The following is a 23,901-nucleotide window of genomic DNA, read 5'->3' on the forward strand; positions in this document are numbered from 1 at the left end:
CAAATTTATTACATAATTCCCTCCTTTTGGAGGGGAATCTTCATGTTCTAGGTCATTTCTGAAAATTTCCTGTAAGATTAAAGATGTAAATAGTTGACAACTTGTGTTGTTAGTGTGATTTTTCGCCTTGCATCGTAAAATGCTGGAGAATGAAGTTGGTAATAGAATGACCTTTGTAATACTGTCCTTTTTAAACTTGAGCTAGAGGAGCTAGCTCTGTGTAGCTGGCTTTATGGGAGCCCCTTATAATTCTCTCTGCCTATACCCTCCACATGGGGCAAAGGTTCCGCTTTTGTCCATTTATTTATATGAAATTAGGCTCAGTTGTTAGAGACACAGTACACCCCTATCTCTCTAAATATATGCTGAGCTCCAGAAACCCCCAATCGCTGCCAGTTTGGCCTTATACCCAACTCTGGACCCATTTAGTCCAGTACCTCCAGGCCATCTTCCTGAGACTGGATCCCGCTGCCCACTCATGACGTCTAGGCCTCGGAGGTTGCAAGGAGGGGATGTGTGCAGGCGCCGCAAGACTGCGGCCTGGCACCTTAGTCTGGATGTCCGTCATCCTAAGGATGAACCCCACTACAGGTGTGTACAGCCAGGGTGTGGCTCTCCGTGGAGAGGAGGGTGGCCTTGTGGACTGAATATCCACATGCATGTGGGCGTGGCCCCAAGAAGTACTCTACAGGCCTGAGGGAGTGTCTGCATCTTAGAGTCCATTCTATGACACAGGACTTGGAAGTATTCTAGAAGTCAAAATCCTATTGTGCTGTTCACCAAGTACACTTGCTAGGAAGTAAGAAAAGAGGTACCAGCATTAGTTATGAAGGTCTGCGTCTCATAGTAGAAGAACTGGACATATATAACTATTTGTCAGTTTCTTTTTGAATTAAATATTTAGATTTATAATAGAGTGGTTTTCATACGTGCTCTTATCTAGACTTTACAAATAAAAGGAACTGGTATAGACAAGTGCTTTCCAGATTTTGTTTTCTAAAAGTATTATTAGTTTTTAATAGCGAATTGGGCTTTTTTCATAGGATTGTAGATCTTAAAGGGAATGGGGAAATCACTTTCTAAAACTCCATAGCCAAAAAATAAATAAATAAAATCTATAGCAGATGCTAATTTTGTTGCTTTTAGTATATTTAGCCGTAAGCAACTCAGCAGCTTACGAAGCAGTGCTTCTGATTGTTTCATTGCATTTTTAAAAAGTAATTTCTAGTATTTAGTCTTGTTCCTTTTTTCTCCATTTATATGAAATTGGGCTCAGTGTCATTACTGTCTAGCCTATGCCAAAAATCTGTGTTGAGTCACCTTTTCCCCAGAGACTTTCAAGGGAGGGTGAGAAATCACTGATTTTTCTTAGTTGGACTATGCACACTTCATGTATTTTATGCACATCATTCATTTTTACATTTACTCACTGAAGTTTTATTGAGTGCCCAGGGCTCAAGGGCTTTTTATTTATGTTTAGCTCAGAAAAGACTCTCAGAGCACTGTCATTATTTCACAGTATTAGTTACATTTCCTCTATAATAAAAAAATACTAAACTGTGTTTTATAACAAGTGTATTGTTTTTTCTAAGTGAGAGCTTTTTTGATGTAATAGAGAGGTTCCCACATTCAGGAAACCTATTTGAATTTATTTTATTAATACCTTTAATGATTTGAAAGACAGAGCTAATAGTATTGTGCCTGTTAAAAAAAAAAAAACTGTGCTGGGAAACAAGGAAATGTTCAGAGAATGCGCATGCCAAAATGTAATTGATAGTGAATGTCCCGAAGAAGCCCCATCAAAACATCAGACATAATAAATGAGTTCAGCAAGGTTGTAGGATACAAGATCACACAAAAATAGATTGTATTTTTGCAATCCATGTCAATGTATCTGAAAATTAATTTTATTTACAGTAACATCAGATACTATAATTGATAGCAAAAACACTAAGAAGCCAGTAAGATGGTATCATGAAGAAGAAAATACCTAAGAATAAATTTTACAAAGTAAGTGCAAGGCATATATGCTGAAAATTAACAAAATCTTGTGGAAAGGCATTAAAGAAAACCTAAAGAAATGGAAATGCACCTCATACTCATGGTATAAAGACCAAGTGCTGTTAGGACGGTAGCATTCCACGTTACAGAAGCAGGGCAAGTCCTACCACAATTACAGCTACTTTCTTACTTTAATGATGAACTCATCTGAAAATTCCTATGGAACTCCAACGGACTAAAACAAGCAAAACAGTTGTAAAAATGATGAACAAATTTGGAAGCCTCATCCTTCCTAATTTCCAGACATACTTCAACACTGCAGTAATCAAGGCAGTAGCTATTGATGTGGAGAAACCTATATAAATCAATGGAATTAGATTTAAAACTTGAGAAAGGATTCCTCAATTTTAAGGTCACTTCATTTTTATAATTAAATTATCATTTGTCAGGCTCAGTGAGATGTGCCTGTAGTACCAGTTCCTTGGGAACCTGGAGCTTGGGCAGTGTCTACACACCTACACTGTAGATTGTTCACATCAGGGTAAGCATTTCTTTTCAAACATTTATCATTTCTTTGTGGTGAAAACATTAAAAATTCTTATAGCATCAGCCTGGTGTGGTGGCACATACCTGCAATCCCACCATTTGGGAGGTTGAGGCAGGAGGATCACAGTGAGTTCAAGGGCAGCCCGAATTGTATAGTGAGACCCTGTCTCAAAAAAAATCTTCCAGCATTTAAAAATAGGTAGTACAGTATTTTTAATGGATAATCCCTCTAATGTGCAATAGTACTACAACAGAACTTGCTTGTCTGTAAATGTAAGGTGGTAACTTTTGATCAGCACCCTGCCCTGAGCCTCTGCCACCTCTAGTAACCACCACTCTCCTCTCAACTTGTTAGATCAGCTATTTTAGGTTCTGCATGAGTGAGATCCTGCACTTTGTGCCTTCCTGTGCCTGACATTTCACTTAATGTAAGGATCTCATGTCCGTCTTACCACACAAAGGACAAGGTCCTTTCATGGCTGAGTACCACCCTGGGCATAGGTGCCGCATCTTTTTGTCTGTTCATCAGTTGAAGGTACTTGGTTGTTTCCAGCTCATGGCTCTTGTGACTAGTGCTGCAGTGAACTTGGGCGTGGAGATGGTGCTGTGGCTGCTGCTGTGTCATTTCTGTTTGATGTGCACATAGTGTGAGATTGCTGGATTATGTGGCACATCCATTTTGACAGTACTGGAGAATCTCCATGTTTCCTAGTGTTTTCACTAACAGTCCCACTGTCATCTTTATGCTTTTCTCTACGTCATTGCCAGTATTTGCTATCTTTGCTCTTTTTGAATTATTTACCTGGGTCCCAAGTGCATATAAGGTCAAAACTAATCATTTCTGAAAATCACAATGGGATAATTCCATATACCCTAGTGCAGAAGGATGAAGTTAGACTCCTGTGTCCTGGCATGCACAACCAGTTAACCCAACATGGGTTTGTGTAGGAAGTAAAATTAGAGAAAAAAAGAAAAAGAAGTAAAATTAGAAAACTTGGGAAAAACACGGAGGAGTACAGACCTTTGTGACCATTGGCTAGGAAGTAGTTTCAAAAGAGTGACATAAAAACCAAGTGCCAAGCTGAATATGAGGGCCCATGCCTATAATCCCAGTTATTCTGGAGGCAGAGGTAGAAGGTGCACAAGTTTGAGTCGGTTGGAGTAGTTTAAGGGCTTGGTGTGTGACTCAGTGGTAAAGTGGCTCAGAGTATGATTCCCCAGTACCATAGCAGGAGGGAAGTGAAATGTGAAAAGGGAAAATTGATATGTTGGTTTATTTCAAAATTTAAACTTTTATGGTACAAATAATACCAAGCTATTGAAAAAGAGAACACATATTGAAAAAGAGAACACATTGAAAAAAGAGAAAATACTGTACTTGAAAATTACTTTTCTTATAACAAACTTGCATTCAAAGACATAATGAATTTTATGATGTAATAGTAGAATGAAAAATAATCCAAATAAAAACCGAGAAGGCCAGGTGTGGTGGCGCACGCCTGTCATCCCAGCACTTGGGAGGCTGAGGCAGTAGGATCATTGTGAGTTTGAGACCAGCCTCAGCTACAAAGTGAGCTCAAGGCCAGCCTGAACTGCATAGCGAGACCCTGTCTCAAAAAGAGACAAAAAACCCCAAAAACAAATAAAAACAGTTAGTGGACTTTAGTGTATATCACTCTAGAAACGATGTGCAAACTATCAGTAATCACGGTCTGGTCCTCAGCACCACTGCATATTAAAAATGCAGATCATAGTCTCAGAGAGACTCCACACACACTGGGGTAGCTTAGTCAGAGATCATAATAAGTGGTACAATGTAGGAAAATTACAAGGCTGATACAGTGCTCCTGAACTATAAAATGATACCATTACTTTGCAACAGGACTTGACAGTTTCTCAGAATGTTGATGATACAGCTACTGTATGTCTTATGCCACCCCTAGGAATCTACTCGAGAGAATTCATTTGAGAGCCTTTTCTTTTTCCAGTTGGGTAAGGTGGTAGGGCTAAACTTCTCTGGAGATTAAAAATGACGTGGACCACCAAGCCTTTAAATTGTTCAGGCTGGCCTTGATCTCATGGCTCAACCTGCTCAGTACAGTAATTACAGGTGTGTGCCACCACACCTGGCCATCTTTGAGGTTGGCAAAAAGGAGGATGCATTTTTGGATTAGTCTGAATGTAAAACTTGGCTATATGCTCTCCAAGTATATAAAAGTTAAGTAGCTATTTTTAAATACTGCAAACATACAGTATTTAATAAACTTCTCAATTCACCCTAGATAATTTTGGATAATTAAGAAATTAGGAGTGTGTAAGCCAAAAAAAGTTTAATTTTGATGCTTGCCACAAGTGTTCAGCAGATAGGCTAGCATTTAAAACTGGTTCTGCTTTGTCTTCCTCCTCACTGGGACTTATGTATGCTAACTTTCTGCATTCTGTGCTGAGCCAGTGAAAATATGCAGTGAAGAAGTTATACCCTGGGTCATGCTGCATGTGAAGCAGGATACTACATTCAGTTCTATTTTAATAATAGCTCTGTTGACATACTAAAGATTTTTATTTCCAATGAATAATGTCTTACTTTTATGCAGTTTAGAAATAGTGACTTTTAATGCAAGGCATAACTAATGTAATTATGCTTCTGAACATGTTGAATATAAATTATTACAAATTTAAGCACATCTGGTTATAGTTTCTTTGCAAATTTAATCTAAATGATGAATAAATGTTATTGTATATAATGATCTGAGTTAGTAGGCTCAGAAAAAATATTTAATTTAAACCAAGCCAACACAATTTGAGTTCATGATTTTAAATGTGTTATTTTATTTTTCTTAAGATAGTATTTTACAAGATATCTTTGGCAACAATAATGCCTCCACAAATGTAGGACATATGTTCTAGTCATGCTGTGGAAATAAATGCAGTTGAATACATATGTGAGAAAATCAGGTATAACTTAATGAGCATAGATTACCTAAAATAGTAATTTACTGTTAGCATCAAATATATGAATAAAAATGCTCTCAATCCTTATTTTGAATACTTCAAAAATTACAGTTCATTACCAGTTAATTTGAAACTTTCAAACCAATTTCCTAAAATATAAGCTAAATTATATTTAATTGTCAATCTATGTGTAAAAAGAGATTGTGTTACGGTTTTTGCTTAAAATAGTGATTTCTGATCACTAAACAATGAAATATAAAGAAAGTTTACATCGAATGCATGTCGCTTCTCTTACTAGTCATTCTCCTTTATGCCCTCTAAGATGTGTATGTACATGAGATGAAAACCAATCCAAAAATGCACAAAAATAGTCCAAAAATGTTACAGAAATTTATTCGATTTTCTGGAAATACATATGAATTTTAAATGTGGAACTGTTCTATATAAATACATATAAATACCTCTTTGGAAACAACAATTTAAAATTTTGCTGAGAGACACGTATATTTTTTGAAGTTTATCTGTTAAAAACTAGACATTATTCTAGTGAAATTTATTCAGCGAGACAGATTTGGTAGGTTTGACTTTACCTCAAGAATCCCTTTTGTAATGAGAGCTGAGAATGAGAAATGATACATATGATGCTTTCTATGGCTTCAAGGAAGTCTGTGGTATGGCTTCAAACAAGTCATACAACTTGAAGGAAGTCAGAGAGGAAAACTTGTAAACAGCACATTACACAGTGATAAACGTGACCTGAAATGAGTAACCATGTGACATGGGTGTCCAAGGTCAGCCTGTTTGAAGAAAGAGCCAGAATCTGCTGTCAGAGGAAGGAGGAAATGTGGCTGCCAGTGACCACAGACTTTAAAAGTACATGGTTTACTCAGTGTCTTGTGAGCAGAGGACACAGTGTACCTGTTCAGGATAGCAAGAAGCAGGGTAGGAATGTAGAAGGAGACATGGGTAGAACTGTTAACCAGTTTTTAGTGACAGGAGAAAAATAAAAAAATTACCCTTTAGGCAGTAAGGAAGCAGGTCTGTGTCAAGGTCTGCCACTTGTTCATTCAGTGAAGGTTTGGATGCTTAGTGCAGGCATGGAATAAACACTGTGGAAATCCATATCCCAAAAGTAAAAAGGGAATGGGCAATGCTAAATTTGTATTTGTAAAGGACAGGTTAGATATAGAAGATACATGACTATTTTAATTACTTTTCTTATTGATGGGACAAAATACTGGACGTCCAAAGTCAAAGGAAGAGAGGTTTATTTTAATTCATAGTTTGTAGAAGTTTCAGTCCGTAGTCAGCTGATTCCAAGGCAGAGCGGTATGTCAGAGGAGGTAGAAGGCAACAAGCAAGGAGCTCTGACCCTCTCTCTGTGTCTTATGTCTTATCCAGGCTACCCACTCTTAGGGCGGGTAGCACCCCCAAGCAGGGTGGGACAGCCTCAATCCTAGCATCATATCATGAATCAATCCCCGCATCACATACCCTAGCTGCAGCCACCTCTGAAAAGCCCCACCTGTGACCACTTGAGGCTTGGGGGGACATCTAGACACAGCTGTAACAGTGACACATAGGTCCTTAAGGACACTGGCTCCACAGCTCCTACCATGGGTGAAAGTGAATGAGGCAGTGGCAGAGCTTGGAGTGGAGAAGCTGGGAGCCGCACAGACCCAGTCACCAGGGCCTGTGTGACTTCTTTATGTAGACTGCTGAGTGCCAGAGAATAACAAGTGGCCCAGTGCCCAAGATTTGTGTTTTTGTGGTCCTTGTATATACAGTGAATTTAGTTTGAATTGTTCTGCGTGTCCTATGTCCTGAAAAAATTTTAGAGAAAAGGAACATATTAGGTTCATTGAATGAATTTAGGTAAAAAATTGAAACAGGGCTTGCCATATAGCTCAGCGGCACAGTGCCTACCTGGCAAAACAAGGTCCTGAGTTTGATTTCTGGTTCTAAACAAAAGAAAAAGAAAGAAAGAAAGAGAGAGCAAGAAAAGAAAGAAAGAAAGGGAAGAGGGGAGGGAAGGAAGAGAGAGAGAGAGAGAAAGAGAAAAAAAGAGAGAAGAAAGAAAAGAAAGAAAGCAAAAGAAAGAAAAAGAAAGAGTTGTGAATCCTGGGAAGGTAATTAAAGGTTGATCTCTACAAAGGTGAAAGTTGGCGGGGACGTCTTGCAAGAATGGATCATATAAACTGGGAGTGTGCTCACCTCCTGCCACCTCCACAGAGGGATTTATTTCCAAGAACAGAATGAATATCATCGGGAGGTGCAGTAGATTCAGGGATTTAGAACAGTATTCAGGAGAGCAAAGAACCAGCATGGCCCTACTGAGAGAGGGAGGTTTGTACTCTATACATGTCTTTCTTCTCCTCCTGTTACATAAATCCACTCCTGTAAGTGACTAAAATTATTCTTGAAAAAGTAACCAGTATACTTCATTTTGCAGTCAGTGGTTCACATTTAGTTTTCATTGAATTAAACTTCTCAGTAGGTTAAGCCAGCTTATTTTTTTCTCACTCTTAAGGTCTTTCCTGCTCTTGAATTTCTTGATGTACTTTTTACTAGTTTAAACCTCCTTCACTGGTATCCCCTTATTACTTCATCTGCTTCTGCTTAATCCTTGGTCTTTTCCTCATTTCTCCATGTGAGACTATCAATGGCTCAATCCTTGGAAGCTTCTTTTCTTATCTCAGCTTATTCCTATGAACTTTAGCATGTAATGACTTCAGAATTTTTATACCCAACTCCAGCCTTTTCCATGGGCTTGAGAATTATACATCCTAATTCTCATCCTGGATCTTCACTTAGATACCACCTAAAATATAGTAGAAGCAAAACTCACATTCCTCCCTGCTAAGCCTGCCGTTCTGTCATTTTCATGCCTATAAATGTTAGTCTTATGCATCTGTTTGCTCAGGCAAAGAATCTGAGAGTCATTTTTTATTCCTCCCTTTTCCTAAGACTTGTATTCCAATGTACTGGAAACATCCACCTTCCAAACAACCAACCCAATTTCAGTGCTCCTTGTGTAACTCAGCACCCTCATCCTTTCCTGGTTTAGTACAGCTGTCTTACAACTGGCCTTCCTGCCTCCCCTCTTGCCTTCCTAGATAAAAGTGTTAGCATAAGATCTTAAAAACATGAATCAGATCAAAACTGGAAAAAAATTTCAAAGTGTTGTACATCACAATTTACTAACTACTTGTTGCTGTATAATAAACTCAATTTGTAACAGCTTCAAATGGCAAATATTTATATTTGTCACAGTTTCTGTAGGCTTGGAATTTAGGAGAAGCTTGGATCCTGGTTTTGTGTCAGGATCTTTGAGGCAGTTGCAATCACTGGAAAGTTTTAATTGGTAGCACCCTGTCCTATGTTAGCAGAAGGCCTAGGTTCCTCCCTCCATGGGGCTCTTCCAAGGCTAGTCCAGTGTGCCCGGAACTTGGTACCTCACTTCCTCTAGCCTTGTGATCAAAGCAGGAGCAAGGAGGAAACCACCACCCACTGGGGTGTATTTTTGCCCCAGTACAGAAGCCACACACCGTCCTCCCATCTGCCAGTGTTTATTCCTCCAAAGCAGAGTAGTGCACCCGTCCAGACCAGGTCTTCTGTGCTTCTCTTACCACTCTCCTTCTGTATTCCAGCACTCGCACCGCACTGACTTTCTGCCAGTGTCACAGGTATGCTCTGTTTTTTCCAGATTCAGATTATCTTCCCTTGGCGTAAAAAACTGTCCCCATAGTTTTTTTTTTTTTTTTTCCTCCGGTACCAGGAACCGAACTCACGACCTTGCACTTGCCAGGCAAGCGCTTTTGCCGCTGAGCTAAATCCCCAGCCCCTTGTCCCCATAGTTTAATGCAGTCATCCCTGAATTGAATGCAAGTCTCTTGTCAAGTATGGCTCTTCAGAGATGCCTGTCTTACGCATCCTTATCCAAGCATCGTGAGCTTCCCAGTTTTCTTTGCCATCACCCTGCTTTTCTTTCCTCCAAAACACTTTTGTACACTTTTGTAACCCAAAGTAGCCCAACTTACAGAAGCAGTGAATAGAATTGTGTTGCCAGGTGTTGGGAAGAGGGAGAGATGAGGTGTTGCTGCTCACTGTATATAAAAATTTGTTACCAAAGATGTGCTAGTTCCAGAGATCTTCTGCACAGCACAGTACCTGTAGTTAACTATGTTGTACACTTTATAGTGTGTGTGGAGCACAGATCTTGTTGTGTTAGCACAAACATAAACACTCTCAAGAAACAAAATAAAACATGCAAAGAAACACAAGGAGGTGGTGCATATGTATTGCATCTTGATTATAGTGATGATACCCCCAGGGTTAAAAATCAGAACAGAACACTAATTACCTGTCCTATTTGTATGTCATTTATACTTCAGAAGGACAGGGGTTTGTCTGTCTGCTTCAGCATGGTGTTTTTGCTTCCTGGAAAGGTGCCTGGTGCCATTGAATGAAAGAGCGAGTGACTGTGAAGATGAGTGGCTGGTGAGAACTGAGCATTGATTTCTTGCTTGCTCTACAGTGTGGAGGAGTTCCTCTCCAGGGCCCCCTTTTGTATCATGCCAGTGCTCATGTGTGTATCCTACCAGACTCCCGTAAGAATTGAACAACAGGATATATGTAGATCACTCAGGCAGTTCCGTGCACCACAGTCAGGGTTGAGGAAGCTCAGGATTTGTGATCACAGAACTATCTTGATCTTCTCTAGTCCCTGGCATTGCCTGTGTCCAAATGATGCATGTGGAAATACAAGCTGCAAAGCACAATACCAGCGTAAGATCCTCCTGCTGCTTTTCTATGTGCTATGATTATAATTCTGTGTCAAGTAGAAATATGTATCCCATTTTGCTTTGAAGGACTTCATGTGTGTTTAACTTGGCAAGAACTAAAACCAAAGCATTAAATGTATTCAGAAAAAGTGACCTAAAAAGGAAGACGGCTTGTAGATGTATGTGGGATGAGATTAAATAAAATATTCACTTATATTTTTTAAAATTTAAATTTTTAACTTACAAATAATTTGTGTGTAGCACCAATCAGAAATATTGAAAAGACAAACAAGCTCCTGCCTTTTGTGAAGTATAACTGTTAGGATATTATCCAAAAAATTTCAACATTTTAATAATGGTTTTAACAGATTTATTCTACATCCTATTCTTACTGTCACTGTGGCATCATTTTTTTCACATTTTTCATTTTCCCATTTCTTATTTAAAAAATAGTATCCTTAACATATGCATAATATTAGGTGGTAAATAACACTCTAAAATAAAAGGAAAACATTGCTTGCAAGGGGTCATTAGTTATTAACAATCTCCCCAAAGATAACTTGAATACATGTGAAATACAGGAACCATGGCTGTACAATCTTTGGTTTTAGTGATGTAAAAGTTGTGAATGAAATTTTATGTCTATCCTTCAAAAACAAATAAAATGATAATAGCTAATATTTACCATGTTCATATAACGTAGCACGTACTGTTCTAAGTACCCCTTATAACAATTTTATGAGGATAGTACCCTCATTTTACAAGTAAGCAATGTGACACAGAAAACATGAGTAAATTGATTCAATGAACTAGGCTGTGTGCAGGAGTTAGAGCATGGTGAACCACACAGAAAATGCTCAAGAAGGAAGAGTGGTCATCGTTCAATTGCCGAATATCACAGGACTAACAAGTAGCAGATACGGTGTTAGAGCTGGATGTCTGTGTTCTTGAGTATACTAACATGGCCTTTGTAAGATTGACTCTCACTTTAGGATAGATGCAAAATAATAGCAGAAGCCTAGAAAGCTTCAGTGAGGCGTCCAAGGCCAGAAAGTTAAAATATGGCTTCATGACTGAAATGAAAAATAGTCCAAACATGTAATCTAAGAATAAAGTGACAGGAACTCATAAGGAGTGAAATTTCTGTGAGGTGCATTGTACAGCTCTGTGGGGAGGTGGAATTGTGAGCTGACCCTCAAAGAAGTTGAAATTTGGACAGGCAGGGAGGAAATGTGATCAGGAAAGGTGTCAGATAATTTCAGTATTAGTAGGTCCAGGCCACTAAAGTGAATTAGTGGTAATTAAAATAATTTCCTATGTGTAGCTAATCTTGATGAAAACATGCTTGGGTAATTTTTGTATTGTTTCTGTTTCAATCATCAAATAAAAATTACTTGTGTAATTTTCTCACTATTTACAGATTCATTAGTACTGATTTATTATTAATGTATCTGACTTTTTTCATCCCACCATGAAGAAGGAAAACATTGTTTGATGTTTGGGAACAGCTTTACATCCCTTCCCTACATTTAGAATTAGTCCGCTACCCACTAGCCCAGTGGTGGTAAACCTATGGCATACATGCTGCAGGGACCTGTTTGGATCATTGAAATTTCCCAAATTCGCCTTCAACACACTGGACCTTGAGTCTGAGAGATCCAGTATTCATGACAACAAGTCTTGCAGGCTGGTGTTGTTCACACATGTGTTTATTGTCTTGTCATTGAGGCTTGTTTTGCCAGAAAGTATCCATTTCATTTTTACATGATGAAAAGCATTTTAGGCCTTAGTATTCTTAAAGTCCTTCCTTTCAGTTGCCAGGCTAGAGGCAGAAGCTACAGAGATGAATGAAATGAAGTTCTACTCAAAGATGAAAAAATGGAGGGAGACAGATTGTGAGGCACTTTAATACCGATGCTACGTGATAATTATTGCCAGAGAGTTCTGCACAAAATGCTAGTCTTCATAAGGTCAACATTTTTTTTTTTTTTTTTTTTTGGCTTTCTGAGACAAGGTCTCACTATGTAGTTCAGGCTGGCCTTGAGCTCACTTTTGTAGCGAAGGTTGGTCTCGAACTCGAAACGATCCTCCTGCCTCAGCCTCCCAAGTGCTGGGATTATAGGCATGCGCCACAATGCCTGGCAAGGTCAATATTTGATAGCTTAACTTTTAAAAATTAGGAAAATTGAAGCTAATGAACTTTCTTGAGATCAAATAGGTAAAAAGTGACAGAGGTGTTTTTAGCACCTATATTTAACTACAAATCAAAAACATAATTTAAAGATATTTTGCTTTAATAAAAATTGATTCTGCACTAATAGTAATTGTTAATTACTACTAGTGAAGGATACATAATTTTAAACAAAGTGCCCTTTTAAAATCTATTTGAGATGAGTTTGAGGTGTCTTATATCTAATAAAAGCATGCATAAAGTAAAGATAAAATACTGCTGCGTGATTCAACAAAGAAAAAGGTTGGAAAGATAGTGAAAAGGGGGAGAGCACTATAAGAAACCTCTGTCTGAGCTGATGAAGACGGGCTTAGCACTTAGCTTCCTAGAAGTAATCAGGGCAAAGCATGAACTTTCATTGCTCCCTCCTGTAAAGTACTTTATGTAAGGACAAATTTCTAAGTGTATTTCAAGTGAAGTTGGCTCCTTTTCCTATTATTTTTTTGACTCACAAGTTTTTACAATGCTTTTCCTTCCATTGTTTTCCTGTCAGGTGTTCATATTATATATTAAATTAGTCATCTGAACAGTTGCTGTATTTCAAAAGCTTTCTGTTACAGATTCCACAGAGTTATGATGCAAAAAGCAAAAACAAAAACAAAACCATACTGGTGATGTTAACACTGATTTTTTCTTATTTTAAAGAGATTAAAAATGATACAAAATTTCAAAACAAGATGATAGGAAATCAACAATGGTTGTTATATTGCATATTGTTATCTTCAAAGTAATTGTTCAGATTACCAGATATAGGCATGCAAAGTTGATTAAAAAAAGCATTAACCGTTCCTTTTAATAAACCAAAAGAAACTAGTAGCACAGTTATCTTAGCTATCTTGTGTATATATATTTTTTTTCCTGTCTTTTTTTTTCTTTTTTCCCTTATCCCAGATGTTCTTTCCTTTTGAGCAGTTTCTTTCCCTTTCACAATATCTCTTGTACCATTTGGATTTTATTTACTCTTTCAGATTCTTACACTAGGGAGACAATATAGTGTTTACACGTGAGGGTGTGATTTATTTCACTTATGTGTATGGCCACTAGTTGCATCTATTTACCTATAAAAGCCTTGGGTTTATCTTTCTTTATAGCTGAGTAATATTCCATTGTGTAAAAATGCCACATCTTTTTTATCCATTGTTCAGTTGATGGGCATTTGGGTTGTTTCCAAGATTTAGCTATGACAAATTGTGTTGCTATAAACATAGATGCACATGTATCACTGTGGTATGATGTTTTCAGTTCTTCTGGAAAAATACCCAGAAGGGGTATAGCTGCATTAAATGGGACCTCTAATCCTAGGTTTTTGAAGAATCTCCACACAGATTTCCACAGTGGTTGCACCAGTCTGCACTCGCAGCAACAGTGTAGAAGGGTTCCTTTTTCCCCACAGCCTCAGAATTTATTATTGGTTGATTTCTTGATAATAGCCATTCTTTCCTGGGTGAGGTTGATCTGTGTTGTTGTAATTTGCATTTCTTGAATGACCAATGCTGTTGAACATTTTTTCTATATATTTATTTGCCATTTGTATTTCTTTATCTGAGAAGTGTGTATTCATCACAAATGCCCATTTTTTGACAGGGTGTTTGAATTTTGGGGGCCTGATTTATTTTATTTCTTTATATGTTCTAGGTAGAAGTTGGAACAGATTAGAGGATGCAGACACAACTACAAACACACTCAGCCACCTTATCTTTGACAAAGGGGCCAAACATGTTCACTAGAGGAAAGATGGCCTCTTCATTAAATGATGCTGGAAAAACTGGCTTGCCAGATACTGAAGACTAAAACTAGACCCACGTCTATCACCATGCACTAAAGTCAAAATGGATCAAATATCTAAGTATTAAAACAGAAACACTAAATCTACTGGACCACTGATGTTTCTTCATCCAGTTTTTGAACATAAAATTTGTAAACATATATGTTTCTCATCAATATCTCTGAAGTAAAACTTGTGGTAAATAATTTTCCAGTATTGAACAGTTACAAATTAAATTCCCATATTAAAGAGCTACAGTGTATTTGAACTTGCATTCTGGACTTAGGTTTTGGAGGGGGAAAAGGGTTGAAGGTAGAGAAGGGGAATGGGGAAAAAAATCAAGATGTATCATGTAGAGGTACAAATTCCCTATGGTGAATGTGATTATGTGTATGTAAGATGTACCGATAAATTTAATTAATAAAAAAAGAAACTAAATGGGGTAAGATGAGGGTGAGACAAGAAGGATAAACCCTGCTTTATTATAGTATGTACTTTTTTTTTTTTGGTACTAGGGAATCGAACTTAGAGCCTCACACTTGCCAAGCAGGGGCTGTGCCACTGTGCTATATCCTACTCTCCATTATATTATGTAACTATAGCTTGTTTATGTTCCATTTAGAACAAAGAATTCTAATTGCCAGGCCATTAAGCAGACTTTGTATTTGAGCTAAAAGTTTTTTTTAATGTCCGTAAATAGAAGTTACATTTTATACAAGCTTTTATTGACTTTGTTTTAGGTGAGAATAAATTCCAAAATATTGAATACTGGCTTTTTTCCCTGTTGTAATATATACAGGTCATTTGCATTTTATTGACAAAAACTTGTCTTTTCCCCAGACCAGTTTCATGTTCTTTGTTTAGTATGTACTAAAATTTTAGTTTGCATACAATTATGTGGCATTAAAATTACTATCAAAATCTTTTTGATAATTAAATGTATCTCAATTCCTTAAAGTTTCCGTGGAATTAGAAAGTCTAATTTGTATATATTTTAACTTCTCCTTTGATTTAATTTTTAGAATTATAAGCACGTAGGAGCATGCATTTCACCGTGTATAAAGAAATTAGGCACAAATAGTTTCACACATATAAAGAACATAGTATTCATATATTATGTTAACAAGCTGGATTATATTATTTGTTAAAGTGGTGTAAATATGCAGGCAGGGTTAAATGCTGAGAAAAAATAAAATAAAATAAAATGAAAGTAACAAAAATGTCACAAAGTAAAACAGTTGTGATCAGATGATTATTCCAAATTTTTCCTCTTTCTCTCTCTCACTGTCTTTGCTTCTCTCTCTCTCTCTCTCTCTCTCTCTCACACACACACACACACACACACACACACATGCACAAAAACTTTGTCCCTAGGACCACTTATTTAGGATCCCTCCTGTAGTCTTCTTTCTGTCCACATTGACTTCTATGGTTAGGGTGAGGTGTCTTATCTGAAAGACTTATCACAAATCTAATTACTAGTGACCCTTGGACCCCATGTCACATAGGTTAATTTTCTTTTGTTGCCCCCTGGACTCATTCCATTACACAGTCATTATTTAGTACAATTTAGTGAAATAATGAAAGTAGACAATCTTTACTTCTATTGATTAGAATAATGGGATGACTGATATATATCATAAGTTTCCTGGACATATAAAGTATATGGGCTTTGAAATGACTAGAAATTAAGTAACTTATTTTGCAAAATTTTATTTAAAATATGTAACTACCGTACTTTAAAGAGAAAATATTGCATAACTTTAATATCTATTTTTGATGAATAACCATCAATGTGAATATAGAATTATTTGTTTTTGTAATCATGTAACATACATTTAAAATATGAACCTCTATAATGTGTTAGTTGCAAAAATAAGTATCACAATAAAATAACCTGTTTGAAATATCAAGATACAGACACAGTCTAACATATCACTATAGTAGCAATTAATGGGCATACACAAAAAATCATAAGCAAACTTTTCTGAAGGTCAATAAGTACAGAGGATAAGCATGTGACAGGCCACTATTAAATATCCAGCACACCTAGCCTAGGAGATATGACTTGTAAGTGTGGAATGGGTTAAGAAAGTGACTTTAATATAAATCTGCAGGTTCATATTTTTCAAATAGAATCTCCTCCTTTGACATTTTACTTACGCTTTGTGAATTACTTTGAAACCAAATTTAAGCTGTTTGACACTAATTCTTGAAGTTAAATATTTTCCTAAGGTACAATTTTAGGGCAGACAGAAAATATAAAAATATTTTCCATCCAACAAAGAATCATTTATAATACCTGAGAATTACATGGCACAACTCATCAGTCTACTAGTAACATCTGTAATCATTTCTTTTAAACAATAGCAACCGCAACAATACAAACATCTTTACCTTTTTATTGAGATATGTTTGATATACAAACTGTGTGTGTATATAATGTATGCACATTGATGAGTTAGGAAATAAGTATGTGCCTGTAAAAAAATCACCCCAACCAGTACAATAAGTGTATTCATCCCTTTCAGAAGTGTCCCACACTGTCTTCACTTACTTATCACTTACTATAAAAACATTTAAGAGTCTTCCTCTGTTATAGTTTGGGGTGATTTTGCAAGGGCAACAATCTAATATAGGTCTCATATTTTATGAGTATTTATATCATCACCCAAAGAATGATATGCAACAGAGTGCAGGAAATCTGTCCACATACTAAGACCAAGAAATCAAGCCAAGGGCCTGGATCCCACAGAGATGTCCTGCATGAGTCCAGCTGCAGACCTAGAGCCCACAATAGTGCCTCCCACGAGTCCAACTGGAGGTCTAGAGCCCATAACAATACCTCATGCAGGCTTTTTTCACGGATCTGTGCTGGGAAGGCCCAAGGTCAGTGGTGGAATCTAGGAAGTCTGCGCCGGCAGAATGAAGGATCTGTGCTAGTGGGCTGAGGGATCTACACTGCAGGCAGGTAGCGACACACAAAGTAATAACCAGAGCTCCCCTGAAAAGTACCACAGCCATCCTCAGCAACAGTGAGGTCCCGAGCTCCTGCAATGATGAAGACAGCTGAGTTGCCATCAGGAAAGCCAATGCAGCAAGCTTCTTCAGGAGACTGAGTTGTGTACCTTTTTCCCCTCCAGAACCAGGAAGCTATGCTCAAAGTGAGGACCAGAGCTCCCCCAAAGCGAACCAAAGCTATTAGTGCCAACAAGGTCCCAAGCTCCTCGGAGGATGAAAACAGCCAAGTTCAGTAGGAAAGCCAGCATGACAAGCTCCTCCAAAACAACCAACATCTCCTTACAACTTCTACCAGGTCCCAACAGCCTGTCTCAGCCCCCAACAGCCTAACTTCTTCTCCAGTTCTGCCTCTTATGCTCCTGGCAACAATCCTCCGGTGGGCCTCCCACACCCAGCACCATGCTTACTCAGTTCAACTGGGAGTTACAAGTTGACCGCCAGTTGTCAATTCATTACACCCTCCCAACAAATTTTAACTCTACAGTTTAGTGTCACTGACTTTAGGCAGTGTCTTATATCATCCTTCTGTAGGACTTACTCATTTTGCACATTTGAAACTTTGCACCCTTTGATTCCTCACCCCTTTCCTCCAGCCTGTCTCCTGCCATTCTATGTTGGCTTCTCCAAGTGTGTTGACTTTGGTTTTCTCATATCAGTGCTTTCTTGTCTCGTTGAGGTTTCTGTAACAGAGTACCGTAGCTGGGTGGCTTGTAAAATGGAATGTATTTCTCACGAGTCTGGAGGTTGGCACTAGCGGATGTCTAGTGAGGGCCCACAATCCTGGTTCCACGGTCAAAGTGGTAAATGAGCTCCTCTGTGCCTCTTTTATAGGGGCATTAATCCATTTATGGGGGTTCTACCCTCATGACCTAGTCACTTCCCCAAAGCCTGACTCAAAAACCATCTTCTTAGGGTTAGAATTTCAATATATAAATTGGGGGAGGACATAGTAAAATCATGCAGTATTTGTCCAGTGTCTGGCTTATTTAATGCAGTACAGCATGCTCCTAGTTCATCCATGTTGTTAGAAATGGTAGTATTTTCTTTTCTAACATTGTGTAATATTCCATTATGTTTATATACCACGCTTCCTTTACCCATCCCTCAGCAGTGGGCTTTTAACTTGCTTCCATGACACAGCTATTCAATAGATTGCTGCAAAGATAGGGGAATGTAAGCACGTCTTAGAGATCTTAATTTCAGGTCTTGTGGATGTATATGTACAAGTGGCCCTGCTGATATCTTGACCTTTCCAGTTACTAAAAACTGGGTGACTTACAACAATCGAAAATTATTTTTCCTAATTCTGGAGGCTGAGAGTCCAAGTTCATGGCACTGACCAGTGTAAGATCTGATGAAAGCTCACTTCATGTGGCCTGCACAGAGCCTTCTACGTGTGACCCAGCTGGGTGGAACAGTAAGTTCTCCCTCTGGCCTGTTTAACAAAACAGTTAATCCTACTTGTGAGAGATCTGCATTCAGAAAGTAATTCTCTTGCAAAGGTGCAGTTACAATACCATCACCTTAGGGTTTGGAATTTTAATATGTGAGTTTTGAGAGGATATAACTATTCAGATTATAGCCCCTAGATCCCAGGGTATTTGTATTTTTAATTGTTTGAGGAAGCACCATATTGTTTTCCATAGTGGCTACCTCAATTTATGTTCCTACCAACAATGCACCAGGGTTTTCATTTCTTCACTTTTTTTCCTTTTTCATGCCTAATTTTTCTAACTAGGACTTAGGAGTAGACCCTTGTATAGAAATAGCAAGAGTGAGCCTCCATCCCCTATTTGGATCTTGGAGGGAAAGTTTTCAGTTACATCATCAAGTATGATGTTATATGTGAGGTTTTTATATGTGGCCTTTATTGTTTTGAGCAAGTTCTTTCTGTACTTAATTCTTTGAGAATTTTTATCTGAATGGATACCCAAATTTGTTAAGTGCTTTTTCTGCATTTATTTTTTCATGTTATTGTTATCCTCTGTTAATGTAGTATATCAAATTGATTGTTTTGCATGTATTGGAATATCCTTGCATTCCATTTGACCATGGTATATGATCCTTAAAATATACTGTTGAATTCAGTTTCCTAATGTTTTCTTGAGGATTCTTAAATGTATGTTCACTGTATTGAACCTTTTGTGGGGTCTTTGTCAGGATTTAGGAGCAGGAAATGAAAGCATGAAAGAACATGAACTATTTTTTTTTTTTTTTCTCCGGTACGGGGAACCGAACTCACAACCTTGTGCTTGACAGGCAAGCGCTTTGCCGCTGAGCTAAATCCCCAGCTCCAGAACATGAACTATTAAAGCATCTGTAGTTTACTAGCTTAAAAAAACATACAAACTAACCCCCTCAGGTTGAGTATGTTTTATCAGTAACATGGCAGCCACATTTAAGTAGATGTTACAGACACGTGTAGAAAAATGACCTGATATCTCCACACAGTGCTGTTCACTTACTGCTGGGTGATAAGATTCTGTATGCCATTGGAGTTTCATGGATACCTGTGTTGTCTCAACATTTCACAATGAACAAGCATTAATCATGGAATAAAATAAGTATTTAAGATAAAAAATTAAGGAAAGGTGCTATATGCAAAGGCATTCTTGGTTTTAAAATCAGGCAAGTTTCAACATGCCATTTTGTGACATGCAGTTGGCAGATACAGTTAGTGAGCTATTGGTCATTATTGAGCTATTGGTCATAAAGATATGTGAGGAAAGGCAAGATAACCATGAAAGTATCAGAAGAACAAAATAAACATGAAAACTTTTAAAAAGAAATTGCAGAAATGAGCAAAAAAAAGCAAAAATTGTATTTCAGTCAGCTCTACTTCTGGATGGGAAGGTTATTAGAATTAATCATGGAATGATCAAATTGTAAACGTCGAAAAAGCCTAAGGTAGTAGTTTTGTGGAGTGCAAATAATGTCAGACAAATTCAATTTCTTTTTAAGACAAAGTGACAAAGGAGCCATTCATATAATAGACTGAGAATTGAGTCAGCTTCTTCAGTGTATCTCATATTGGTGTTGCCTCAGCAAAGCTGGGGAGTGTGCATTAGGTAGGTGCACGTTTCCCAAGAGCAGTGATCAAAAGTCATTGTGGGTATCAGAGGACCTCATGAATACCCTTCCTGCAGTTGTCAGAGCCTGGATGTAATAATTATATAGTGGACCGAAAGGCCTGGATATAGACTGCTTCTTGGTTTAAATAGCCATCAGATAAAAGTGACTTAGGAATGCTTTGGAGTAGGAAAGTAGGAATCTGATGCTGCCATACTGAAGACAAATCTGTGGATATTTATCTTATTTTTAAAAAGTTAAGTGTATTTAACTTGTCTTTAGGTAAATCACAGCAATAGATAGTTATAAAAGACTACATACTGCGTTACACATTGCGATTTCATTTGGACGTGATCAGGATAAGCAGTATAATACAGTGGTACCTCGGTTCACAAATGCGTTCGTTTGGGAACAGTCTGATTTGCACACAAAATCATGTGGCAAATTTTGTTTTCATTTGTAAACACTATATCAGGTGACAGATACAACCGTGGCCACCTTGCCCATACAAACACAAACATGGCCATATTTTCCAACATTGTGGGACAAATTAAGTTCATGAACTTTAATACTTCAGAAAGACTGTTTCAAATTCCATGTGAGTCAGATAAGTAGTATGCTAGTAGGTTACTATCTGTAATGTTAGGGATTTTTCTATAAGCTACATCAAATCATTTTTGGAAATAATAGTTAAAAATAGAACAATAAAGAAGAAAGCAGATAGAATATTCCTCTTAAATTTGGAAGTAGTTAACCCTTTAGAAATAATTGTTTCAAAGTACAGTATAATTTGATATAACTAAAACTGTCTATATTGAACAGCAGTCATTTTCTTTATTCCAGAACAACAGACACAGTGTGCTGTTTGATCTGTAACAAAAGTAAAAAAGTTTTACCGTCATGTTTTTAATTTACTTAGTGCTTTTGGAACAGTACAGTTGGCCAAAACCAAGGAAAGAGGAAATAATTACAGATAATGTTTATAGTAAAAATAACAAATACATATGAAGGGAATTAGTAGCATGCATTGTTCTGTAGCTCTCCAGTACATTTATTTTGCACAGTGAAATCCACACAGGGGACTCTAGTTTCATCTATGCATTGTTCTCACCATCTCATTGCTACCTTATTAGTTCAAGTCAGCATCGTTTCTCAGTCAGATGAATAGAAATTGGTTGTCTGTTTTGCTTGCCTTCTGCTGCAACTGTTTTTGCATATGATGTTCTCTTTATAAATAAAAATTGAACATGGCAACCTCCCCAACTCAAAACTGTCTAGTTTCACATTCACAATGAAAGCAAGAAGTATCACATGTCCTGCAAAAGCTTGACTGCATGTCCTGTGACTGCCATCAAACCTTGCTCTATATTCACGTTTTGCAGCCCACAGGCTTTTTTACTTCTTTCTTTTTGAAGAGCAAGACCAGCTTTCTCTTCATCAGACTCTACAGCTCTGTCTTCCTGTGTCTTACTCTTTTTCATCACTTAAGACTTTGCCTAAATATCACCTTACAAATAGAAAGTCATAGTTCCACCCCTTGACTTCTACTCTGCTTTAGATTCTTAATAACTTTATTGTATTTACTGCATTTCCCCATGGAAATGTTTCTGTACATATATTCATCTTCGAGTTGTTCATTTTCCTCATAGATTCCCAAAAGCAGAGACATTTTCTTGTTTTTTAAATTTGTATAGAGTAAAGTAAATGTCAAAAAATGGTTGACTAGTGTGCATAAGCATAAAATATCTATTTTGGAAGTATTTATGATGGTACAAGGTAGTTCTCTCAAACATCAAGACAATTTATAAATTCTGACGGATATAACTAACATTTGTACAACTCATCACTTTGTATGACTTTTTTGACCCCTTTTAATTATTTTTAAGAACTGGGATGGAGGAAAAGAGAAAAAAGGGAAAAAAAGATGTATATACACACGATAGCTAAGATAATTGTACTACTAATTTCTATTAGTTCATTGAAAGGAACAGTTAGTGCTTATATTGTCTGATCATTTTTGTATCCCTGTACCTGGTAATATGAGCAACTTCTTTGAAGATAACAATATGCAATATAATAACCATTGTTAATTTCTTATCATCTTGTTTTCAAATTCTGCATTGTTTTTATTTTTTTTATCTCTTTAAAATTAAAAAAAATTGGTTAGAATGTAAAAGTACACAGTTTGTCTTTACTATGTATTTTAGGTAACTGGATGTTTACTTCTATTTTTTAGAATGTTCTTTTAGGAATAATTGTGAGTCAAAATAAAGCAACTTTAAATATATTTTGCTTTTTGGGAAGTTATGTTTGCTTATTTCAAGTAGTGTAAGGACATATTTTCCTGCTATTTTGTTAATATATATTAAAATTGGTTAAATGCTTCATTTGTTTCACAGAAGAAACAGTGATATTTTCAATTCTCGCTGTTTGACTCTGGTTAACACAGGTCACCTTCCACACAGCAACATCACACACTACTAGCAAGATGCTGTTTCAGGCCTGCTTCAGGATTTTGCAACGTCTTATTGGAGAAGAGGAGTAATATGAACAATCAGTATACTGATGATTGCTTCTGTTCTCATTTCACCTCTTTTTTTTCTCCTGATCTTTTTCAGAAATTGAAAAATTTCAAGGTTCTGATGGAAAAAAGGAAGACGAAGAAAAGAAATATCTTGATGTCATCAGCAACAAAAACATAAAGCTCTCAGAAAGAGTTCTGATTCCTGTCAAACAATACCCAAAGGTACTGCAACATAGGCTTTGTTCTCACTGAATTAAGGCAGAAATGAGAAAAATAAGACATTTTATTCATGCCTCTCATAAAATAAACATTTAAACCTTCATTATATTCATATGTACAAACATATAGTCCAGATATAGAGGAAGAAAAACTCCTTACAAATTCAGTGATGAGGATAATTTTCAATGAGGTCTATAGCATTTTTTTATGAATATGAGAAGCATAATTAGATATTTCAATCATTTATTAAACATATGAATGACTCACCAATTTGTACAAATATGTACACCCACTTATGTTCTGGTTCATGTTAAAGTGTATATTTTATTATATAAGGGAGTAGAATTAAAGGTACTAAAGATACAACATTAGCTATTCAGAGAATATCCAGGAAATAAACATATCTTGTACTAAACTTTAGGATTAGAACCTCTAGTCTTTTATGTTCAAGATTCATTTATAAAAATAATTACTATCTTGTTTTTGGTGTAATGGTATCTATCCTTCAACTACGTTTGCATCGGATTATTGATTAAAGTGTAGCATTTAATGATGGTTTCATAAATTAGTAATAAATTTCAATGACTAGAGTTTCTTTTATTTTCAAATAAATAGAAGAAACTAAAGTATAGAAATAAATGCTGTAGTTTACCAATTGTCTTCTAACATAGTAAGTTTTAGTAAATATAATTAATTAGAATATTTTACTTCTTTTCTGGGTGAAAACGAGGCTCAGCAAGATTTAGCATGTGGTTGAGGGTCACAGAGGAAGTCTGGCTTGGGACACAGG

General features: G+C 36.9%; 1 protein-coding gene across 1 annotated transcript in view; it reads left to right on the forward strand.

The window, feature by feature from the left end:
* The first annotated feature begins 478 nt into the window (after nucleotides 1-478).
* Khdrbs2 (KH domain containing, RNA binding, signal transduction associated 2) overlaps nucleotides 479-23,901 on the forward strand; it is a 457,500-nt gene continuing 434,077 nt past the window's right edge. Inside the window, exons 1-2 of the mRNA XM_005406879.2 lie at nucleotides 479-591; nucleotides 22,991-23,114. Coding sequence (XP_005406936.2) covers nucleotides 479-591; nucleotides 22,991-23,114 — 237 coding nt within the window. The remainder of the gene's footprint in view (nucleotides 592-22,990; nucleotides 23,115-23,901) is intronic.

Source organism: Chinchilla lanigera, unplaced genomic scaffold (assembly GCF_000276665.1).
Source record: "Chinchilla lanigera isolate Chin_1 unplaced genomic scaffold, ChiLan1.0 scaffold00101, whole genome shotgun sequence".
Lineage (NCBI taxonomy): Eukaryota > Metazoa > Chordata > Mammalia > Rodentia > Chinchillidae > Chinchilla > Chinchilla lanigera.